The sequence below is a fragment of the Corvus brachyrhynchos genome, unplaced genomic scaffold (assembly GCF_000691975.1).
Source record: "Corvus brachyrhynchos isolate BGI_N302 unplaced genomic scaffold, ASM69197v1 scaffold340, whole genome shotgun sequence".
NCBI classification, from domain to species: Eukaryota; Metazoa; Chordata; class Aves; order Passeriformes; family Corvidae; genus Corvus; species Corvus brachyrhynchos.
Genome location: NW_008235987.1, coordinates 377,151 through 385,916, shown reverse-complemented (window position 1 = coordinate 385,916; position 8,766 = coordinate 377,151). Strand labels below are relative to the sequence as shown.

Here is an 8,766-nt window from a genome sequence, read left to right as displayed (position 1 = left end):
GGATGTCCCAGCCGCCCTCCATCACTCTCCACGTCCCCGAGGGCACCGAGAGCGATGGGTGAGTGTGACCTGACCCCGCCCGCTGCCCTGCCGTGCCCTGGGTCCTGCATCCCAGGGGCACGAGGCTACGACCCCACGCCCTGCAGGCACCAGGTGTCCGTGCCACCATGTCCCTGTGTCCCTGCAGCCAGGAGCCCAGTCCGGACAACGAGAGAGCCCTGCACACCTCATTCCACCAGCTCATCCTGGAGCAGAGCAGCTTGATCGAGGCAGGTCTGGAGCTGGAGTTGCAGGAGCGGGACAGAGGTAAAGCTCTGCAGCCTCAGCCAGGGCAGGTTGGGGACAATGTGTGTGCCCAGGGCCATCTCCCGGCCCTGACTCTGCTTGGGCCAGCGGTGTCACATGTCAGTGCTGTGGCCAAAGCATTCGTAGGAGCCTGCTGATGCCTTGACCAGTGCAGAGCAGGGCAGTCCAGGGCAGACCAGATCTTGGGGACACAGAAAGCATCCCTGGAGAAGGGGGTACTCTGGGAAAAGCACACACCAGGGCACACACCTAGCCTCTGTGCTGGAGCAGAGCAGCAGGGAAACAGGGATGAGCCATGGGCTCTCTGCATTCTCTGCCTTCCCCCTCCCAGAGTCTCCAGCCTGCTTGGCTACTCCAGATGCCTGTGCTGGAGCCTGGCCAGAGCCTGGGCAAGGTGAGGAGCACCCCAGCTACTCCTCTGCCTCCCTGCAGATCTTGGCCAGCATGCCTAGCCGCACCATCGGTAGGTGCCACCCACTTTCCCACCCTTCCCCAGGTCCCAGAGCCCCTTGGAGAGCTCTTGCACCTGCCTGGGCCCCCACGGCCGCCCGAGCCCTGCTCTGCTCTGATCCACAGGACGCAACCTTGGGGCCATCATCTCCCAGTACTGCAACCGCACGGCCCGGCTGCGGCGCCGGAGCCGCCGCCCACCCCTGCAGCAGCTCTGCCGTGCGGCGCGGCCCAGCCTGCGCCAGTATGACCTGGAGACTGACCCCACCAGGGCCACGCTGGAAGGTGAGGGTCCCCCAGTGTGTGAGAAGGCAGTGCTGGGCACTGTCCCTACACTGGGTTAGGGACAGGCATGCTGTGACCTGGCCAGCCGTGTCCCACTGAGCCCCTTGTGCCGCAGACAAGCGGCGCCTGCTGGTAAAGGAGCTGCTGAGCGTCTCACCCAGCCAGTGCAGCCACATGCTGCTCACCATGCCCCTCAGCCTGGCGGAGAAACGCATCCTCCGGTAGGACCCCATCCATCAGCACCAGCGAGGCAGGACTCCCACAGCCGGAGCTGTGCCAGGACCTGTGGTACCCTCTGACACCCCTCTCTTCTGGGCAGGCGGCAACTGAGCAGGCAGAGGGACCCGCTGAGGCAGCGCACCCATCACAGGGCCCTCTTCTCACCCTGTGGTTGGTCCAAGGTCTACGTCATCCTTGTAAGTCAGGGGCACAGGTCTGCACAGAGGCTGTGAGGGCAGCAGTGCAGGCTCCAGCCCCACTGCTCTCCCCATTTTCCTTTTCCCAGGGCTGCCGAGGTCTCTGGTACAGGATCCTCTCCCTGCTCCGCACTGCACAACCCTGGCACTATGCCCTGAAGCAGATTGGGGGCCGCTTTGGCTCCAGTGTCCTCTCCTACTTCCTCTTCCTCAAGATGCTCCTTATGTTCAACTTCTTTTCATTCCTCATCCTCCTGGCCTTCGTGGTGGTCCTGCAGGCTGTGTACCCCCCTGCATCAGTCAGCCCCCAGCCCTTCACCGGCCTCGAGCTCCTCACAGGAGGAGTAAGCATGGCCCAGGCAACCCCAGATCAGGGGCTGCTCCAAGCCTGGGGGGCAGCCCCACTTTCCCACTGCAATAATACCCCAGCCCAAGGCTCTGTGTCCCTGAGGCTGGCACAGAGGTGCCAGGCTAAGCAGGAAGCTGCGGGCCCCATGGTGTGCTTTCCTGCAGGGCTACTTCACGCACTCGCTGCTGTACTACGGCTACTACAGGAACGTCACCCTAAACGACCCCTGCACCTCCAGTCCTAAGGGCAGCATGTGCCCCCTCGCAGCCCCCCTGTTCCCGTACAACTTGCCACTGGCCTACCTGTTCAGCATTGGGGTCTCCTTCCTTGTCACCTGCATCCTGCTGGTGTACAGGTGGGTCAGCAGCACCTGTGGCACTGCCAGCCTTCCCCTTCACCCAGCCCCAATCCCTGATGCCCTTCACCTCACTGCAGTGTGTCCCGCTCTTTTCGGGAGAGCGTGAGAAGCTCTATGGGGGACTTGGCCATCAAAGTCTTCTGCGCCTGGGACTTCAAGGTGATCCAGAGGCGCTCGGTGAAGCTGCAGTGTGAGAACATCTGCACCCAGCTGAAGGTGAGGAGCTGGGCAATGCAAAACATCCCAGACCCCAACCTTGCACCACTGCTTTGTCCATCACCCCTCGGGGTCCTGCCACGGTGCAGTGGGATGAAACCTTGCTCTGGACCCAAAGCGGATTTGGCAGCTCTGCCACTGCTCTCTTCAGGAGCTGCTGGTGTAGCACCGCCCCCGTCCGCCGCTGCCAGTGCCTGGGGCACTGCATCGTGATATTGCTGGCCTGGGTCCTGGCACTGGGCTGTGTGTCGGGCTGCGTGCTGGCTGTGCACTACTTCTCGGAGCACATGCACATGGTGAGTGCCTGGGGTCGGAGGGACAGGGCTGGGATACTGGGGGGAGAGGCAGGGACAGCCCCACTGCAGCTCTGCTCCTGGCCTGGGCATTTGCTGCTCTCCCCAAGGACACCACACCTGGCTGCCAACAGCTGTGCACTCACCCCAGTAACTGCTCACCAGGTGAAGCAGGAGCAACAAGCACAGGGCAGTGGCAGATGGCAGCAAGAAGCCATTCTCCTGGTCCTGCCCCTTGTGGTGTCCCTCCTCAACGCGTTGATGCCCCGCCTGTTCAACTTGCTGGCGATGTGGGAGAAGCAGGACTCCCCGGTGACACAAGTCTACGTGGCAATCATCAGGTGGGCTGGCTGGGGCCCTGGTGGATGGAGCGTGCTGCACCTGCGCCTATGGCAGGCAGGGAGGCTTTGGGGCCAGGCACCCCATCTTTGGGGCTTGGCCCCTCCACCCCCTGGGCTCAGGAGCTTCTGGCACTGTTCCTGCTCCCCAGGAACCTCATCCTGAAGACGATGGTTCTCATCCTGCTGTGCTCCCAGTGGCTCAGCCGGAGTGTTACCTGCTCAGCAGAGGAGGTCAGCACCACTGCCCCAGAGCCATGGAGGGCTGGGCTGAGCTTGGGGTTGTGCAGGGAGCTGGTGGCTTCTTCTTTACTAGATATCAGGGAGAAATTCTTCCTTGTGAGGGTGGTGAGGGCTCTGGCACAGGCTCCCAGAGAAGCTCTGGGTATCCCTGGAATTGTTAAAGGCCAGGTTGGACAGGACTCAGAGCATCCTGGTCTAGTGGAAGGGTGTCTCTGCCCAGAGCAGGATGGGGAAAGAGATGAGCTTTAGGGTTCCTCCCAACCCAAGCTATTCTGTGATTCTGTGCCACACTTGATTGTCTCCCCAGTGCTGGGAGACGTGTGTGGGGCAGGACCTGTATCGCTTCATGGTGATGGATTTCATATTCACCTTGCTGGACATGCTCTTCGGGGAGCTGATCTGGAGGTAACGTGCCCCAAGACATGGCCCCCCACCTGTGTGGCATCCCTGCATGGTCCCAGCTCTCCGGTGCACCCAGGCTCTGCTGCCATCAGAGGGGAAGGTGGGGTGTGAGGTCCCCCCAGGCAGTGTGGGAGCAGAGTTCCACTTCTACCCAGGCTAATCCTGGAGAAGAAGCTGAAGACAAAGCAGAGGCCAGAGTTTGATATCGCCCGAAACGTGCTGGAGCTGATCTATGGGCAGACCCTGACCTGGTGAGATGTTTCTGCCTTCTGTGGCTCCTTCCTCTGCTGGCAAATGACCTGCAGTTCCCAGGAGCCCTGTGGGTGCTGTAGCTGTGCCCACCTCTGTCTCTCCTGAGGCTCAGACCCAGGCAAGCTCATCTTTCCCCTGCTCCCAGGCTGGGTATTCTCTTCGCTCCGCTCCTGCCAGCTGTGCAGATGCTGAAGCTGCTGCTGTTGTTCTATATCAAAAAGGTGTGATTTCCCCCCAGCCCTGCAACTCCCCATGGGGTGAAACTGCAGTGACGCTGTGCCCTGTCACCATCAGCCTCTGCTGCAGCAGTGGTGCCACATGAAGCGGCCTCGTGCTGGTGGGACTGAGTGGGGGTTTCTGGGGATAGGATGTCCCCGAGCTCGCTTGGCTCCCAGTGGGTGGGAGGGAGGGGACAGCAGGGTGTGGACTGCCCTCCAGGAGTTGGCAGCCCGCAGGACTGCTCCCTGTCCACAGACCAGCCTGATGTGGAACTGCCAGTCCCCCAGCAAGCCCTGGCAAGCATCACGCATGAGCACCATGTTCATCACTCTGCTGTGCTTCCCCTCCTTCCTGGGTGCAGCTGCATTCCTCTCCTACACCATCTGGTCGTGAGTACCCACGAGGCCACGGCTCAGGGCACAGGACCCCTGGCTACCTGAAGAAGGAGGGGTTGGGGAGACCATGGCCCCTGTCCCTGGCATCCCCCAGCTGCAGACTATGAGGTGCCGCCCCAGGCAAGGGATGTGCTTCCCGTCTACTGGCCTGTGCTCACTTCTTCCAGCTGTTCCTGGTGCAGGATGCAGGGATGAGGACCCCCTTGTCCAGCTCTGGGGATGCTGGGGACAGTGAGGCTGGGTCCCTGGAGGGCTGAGACAGGCAGTGCCCTGGGCTGGGGGCAGCAGTTGCTGGGCTGCTCATTGCTCTGAACGCCCTGTTGGTCTGCTTGCTCAGGGTGCAGCCATCAGAAACCTGCGGTCCCTTCCGGGGGCTGGAAACCATCTACAAGTCAGGGAAGAGGTGGGTGCTAGTGCTGGAGAAGTCCAACCCCAACATCACCTGGTTTGCCTGGGTCTACCAGCACCTGTTGGAGAACACCTGGCTCCTGTTCTTCATATCCATGGCCCTGATGTGAGTATGGACCCGAGCCCAAGGCTGAACCCTGGGCCCTTGCTTTGAGGGTCCTGCTGCCACAGCCCTGAGTGGGGCTGGGAGCCAAGGTGTCACTCCGCAGCCCTGTGGCCCATCCCAGTGCCAGGAGCACAGTGTCCCTCAGCTTCCTGCCTGGCTGCCACCGTCCCATCCTGCTGTCATTGCAGAGCTGTGATCTACTTCAACATCCAGGTGGTAAGAGGCCGCCAGAGGATCATCCGCCTGCTCCAGGAGCAGATTGCCAATGTGCGTGAGCACTGCCCCTGCCCATCTCGGCTGCTTCATAAGCCTGGTCAAGCCCCAAGACTGCTGGTTCAGGCTCTGGCCCCAGCAGCACCGCCACTGAGCCACCCCACTGCTGCTCACTGCACTGTCTGTGACATTGCAGGAAGGGGAAGATAAGATATTTCTCATTGAGAAGCTTCACTGCGTTTACAAGCAGAGAGACAGATGCTCCTGAGTCCCAGGTGAGGCCAGCATGAAGGGCAGTGGGGCGGGGCTGCCAGGGCACCCAGAGCTCAGCCGGGTGCACAGATGTTCCTCTGCCTGTCCCAAGGTATGCACGGTCCTTGGTTTTGCTGTGACCCAGGGACAGGGAAGGGGATGGAGGCAGGTCTGGGACAAGGAGGGAGATGACACTTAAGAGTCTCCTCTCCCACATGGGATCTTAGGGACTCTGTCCTCTTAGTGTCAAGCCCCACAGGAAGGAATGGGATGGAATGGACTCTGCTTGCAGCTGGGACTGAATCTGTCCACCACAACACAGCGCTGGAAGCTGGGGGACAATGGAGTGCTGAGGAAGATCCTCCCTTCTTGCCATGGCCAAGGACCCATTGGGGCATGTCACTGGGAATGCTGCATCAAAAGGATGCAGGTGCTCCTGCTGCCTGGAGCTGCTGGGGTGCAGTAGGTACAGGACCAGGGCTGCTGTCACAGCAGGGCACAGCTCCGTGCAGGACTGCCTCCCAGCACAGCCCTGCTCCATGGCTGGTCACTACTTGCAGAGAAAAGCTCTTCAGCTCTCCCTCCTGCCAGTGTGCCCTGCACTGTTTTCAGAATCCTTTGGGGACCCAGCTCCAGCCCAGTGCGAGAGCAGCTGGCTGATTCCGGCCCCACAAACAAGGTCACGGGGCCACCCCCAGCAGCCCTGCACCCACTGCACTGGCTGGTGGGACAGACTTGGAAGAACCACTGTGATGCTGAGTACTGGGCTGGGCAGGGACCGTGTGGGCTCAAGGTGACCTGGCCCATTAAAGTGCTGCTGTGCAGGAGTGCTCTGGCTGATGTCTGGACCTGTTGGGCTGGAAGCGGGCAGGTGGGGTTGGTGTGTCAGCGGTGCTTGTGGCGGTGACTCAGCAGCAGTGACAGGGTGTGCTCAGGCTTCTTGGCACCGCGGGGATGCCTGGGGCAGAGCTCAGTTCAGCCCACACTGCTGGAGCAAAGGCCACTGCCACCCCACTTGCCACTCACCATCACGGTGCAGTATCTGCAGCCCCCAGCACCAAGAGCCACTCCTCTCCATATCATGCTGTTGGCAGCTCCAGGCCCTGCTATGGCAGCTGCCCTGGTGCCACAGCACTGACAGGCCCAGGGTAGGGTGTGCTGTGGCGTGTGCCAGGCGCAGGCAGCCACCCCTACCCTATGACTTGGCACCAGGGCTGCCGGGTGAGGCAGCTGCCTGCCCAGCTGGGCTGGGCCAGGCCATCAGCGTGGGCACAGGGCAAGTTACCAGCACGGACAGACACTGCTTAGTGGTGTGGGCACAGGGCAGGTTCTCTATACAGCCCCATCTCTTCCTGGGGTGCATTAGGAAAAGCATTGCTAGGAAGTCAAGGGAGGTGATCCTGCCCCTCTGCTCAGCCCTGGTGAGGCTACAGCTGGAGTGCTGTGTCCAGCTCTGGGCCCCTCAGGACAAGAGGGACATGGAACTCCTGGAGCAGGTCCAGCAGAGGCTACAGAGATGATGAAGGGACTGAAGCATCTCTCTAATGAGGACAGGCTTAGGGAGCTGGGCCTGTTCAGACTTGAGGAGAGACAACTGCCAGGCGGCCTCATGGTCTGTCAGCAGAGAGGTGTCAGAGGATGGACCAGGCACTGCTCCATGGTGCCCAGCAATGGTCAAAGAGCAACAGGCAAACTGATGCACAGAAGTTCCACCTGAATATGATCCTGATGGGTCCCCTCCAACTCAGCACATTCTATAATGTTCTATTAGAAAGAACTTCCCTGTGTGGGTGACTGCAGACTGGAACAAATTGCCCACAGAGGGTGTGGTATCTTCCTCACTGGAGATAGTCCAGAACTGTCTGGATGCAATCCTGTGTCATGTCCTCTGGGATGACCCGGCTTGACTAGAGAGACTGGACCAGATGAACCACTGTGGTCCCTTCTTCCAATTTCACCCATTCTGAGATTGCCTGAGCCCAAGTGAGCGCTGGAGAGCAGCTGTGGGCTGGCACTTGCTACAGCTTGTGAGACATCCCTGACTGAAGCACCCCAGTCACTGGCCTTGGCCTAGCTCCTGACACCCGCCCAGGTCACCTAGTCCTTCCGCACCTTCCCCCAGCTCACCCCCACACCTTCCCCCAGGTCACCCCACTGTGCCTGGGCTGGCATGAGGCCCACATGCACTCAGTCTTAAACCCAGGGAGTCTTACCCACCCCTGCCGTGCTTAGCTCAGCTCAGGTGCTGCTGCAGCCTCCAGCCCCACTGCAGGAGCCCCTCCTGTGCCCAGAAGTGCCAGCACAATCTGGCCTCTGCTTGTCCCTTCCCCAAAAGCCCAGGCTTTCCCCCTGAGCACAGCGCAGCCACCAGTCTAGACAGTTTGGTGGGAGTTTTACTGTGAAGTCCCACAGGGATCCAGTCCATCAACAGCCCAAGGCACTGTCCTGGGCTCTGCTCCCAGCCCCAGGCAGGGCAGCTGCTCCTTTGCCACCTCCTTCCGTGACAGCAGTCCTGGGCTGCCACCTGGCAGGGTTGGGGTCAGGAGGGGTCTTTGAGAGCGGTCCGAAGCCACTGCAGGACATCGGCCAGGCCGGTGCCATCGCGGGCACTGGTCTCCAGCATCGTGATGGGCTGTGTAGCACAGGACACGATGTCCTCCATGCGGAACAGTGACTTCATCTCCACCAGCGACATGTAGCAGGGCAGATCACTGCAATGGGGAGAGGGGGGGCTGCATCAGCCAACCACGATGGCTCCCCTGCCCGGCCCAGCCCTGGCTCAGGGGTCTCCAGCCTGGGAAGTGCAGCAAAGCACAGCTGCTGCTCCCTGGCACCCCCACCCTCCGGGTAACCCTCTTCCTCACATCTTGTTGAAGAGGACCAGGACGGGCACAGAGGCGAGTGGCGCTGCAGAAAGGACAGAGAGCAGCTGGATGCAGGACGAGGAGACCTGGGTGGGGTTGGAGGCATCCACCACGAACTGGAGGGAAGAAGGGAAAGCGGGGTGCGGGTGTGCCGAGAGCAACCCCGGGCCGGGCTGGGCCAGAGCAGACGCGGAGGAGGGAAATCCCACCACGAGGCGAAACCGAGGGGACCGACCGACCCCAGCCCCGGAAGGCCCTCTCCCCGCGTCCGCATTCATCCCTCGGGACGGTGGCCCCGGGACGGGTTCCCAGTGCTGCTCACCAGGAGAGCGCTGCACTCGCTGTAGTAGCTGGGCCAGATGGGGCCCATGCAGCCGCCCAGCTCCCGCACCGTCACCTTC

The 8,766-nt window shown here is 61.3% G+C and overlaps 2 protein-coding genes across 3 annotated transcripts; one reads left to right on the top strand and one right to left on the bottom strand.

Annotated features, from left to right (window-relative positions):
- The first annotated feature begins 2 nt into the window (after positions 1 to 2).
- On the top strand, positions 3 to 6,328 carry TMC6 (transmembrane channel like 6). The gene is given in 21 exon segments (XM_017729986.1): positions 3 to 58; positions 188 to 306; positions 638 to 769; positions 883 to 1,041; positions 1,157 to 1,262; positions 1,361 to 1,457; positions 1,547 to 1,801; positions 1,971 to 2,161; positions 2,242 to 2,380; positions 2,532 to 2,557; positions 2,559 to 2,676; positions 2,839 to 3,014; positions 3,164 to 3,245; positions 3,562 to 3,659; positions 3,812 to 3,907; positions 4,054 to 4,129; positions 4,383 to 4,516; positions 4,860 to 5,036; positions 5,225 to 5,303; positions 5,446 to 5,524; positions 5,746 to 6,328. Coding segments are annotated over 20 exon segments (2,388 nt in total). The 3' UTR covers positions 5,518 to 5,524; positions 5,746 to 6,328.
- A 1,544-nt stretch (positions 6,329 to 7,872) lies between these two features.
- On the bottom strand, positions 7,873 to 8,760 carry ARL16 (ADP ribosylation factor like GTPase 16). Of its 2 annotated transcripts, XM_008631315.2 has the most exons (3): positions 8,688 to 8,760; positions 8,366 to 8,481; positions 7,873 to 8,212 (listed from the first exon to the last, which is right to left on the bottom strand). In XM_008631315.2, exons 1-3 carry the CDS (start codon positions 8,733 to 8,735, stop codon positions 8,041 to 8,043), a joined length of 336 nt encoding a protein of 111 aa, XP_008629537.2. In that variant the 5' UTR covers positions 8,736 to 8,760; the 3' UTR covers positions 7,873 to 8,040. The 2 variants fall into 2 exon arrangements, with proteins under 2 accessions (XP_008629537.2, XP_017585511.1); XM_017730022.1 differs by lacking the exon at positions 8,688 to 8,760 and having other exon boundaries at positions 8,366 to 8,681.
- Positions 8,761 to 8,766: the final 6 nt, after the last annotated feature.

Excerpts from the sequence above, each read along its gene's own strand:
- ARL16 (XM_017730022.1), bottom strand. The coding sequence starts at position 8,643 with ATGAATGCGGACGCGGGGAGAGGGCCTTCCGGGGCTGGGGTCGGTCGG. Across the intron at positions 8,213-8,365 it reads CTGGTCCTCTTCAACAAGAT|TGATCTGCCCTGCTACATGT; the intron begins GTGAGGAAGAGG and ends TCCCCATTGCAG.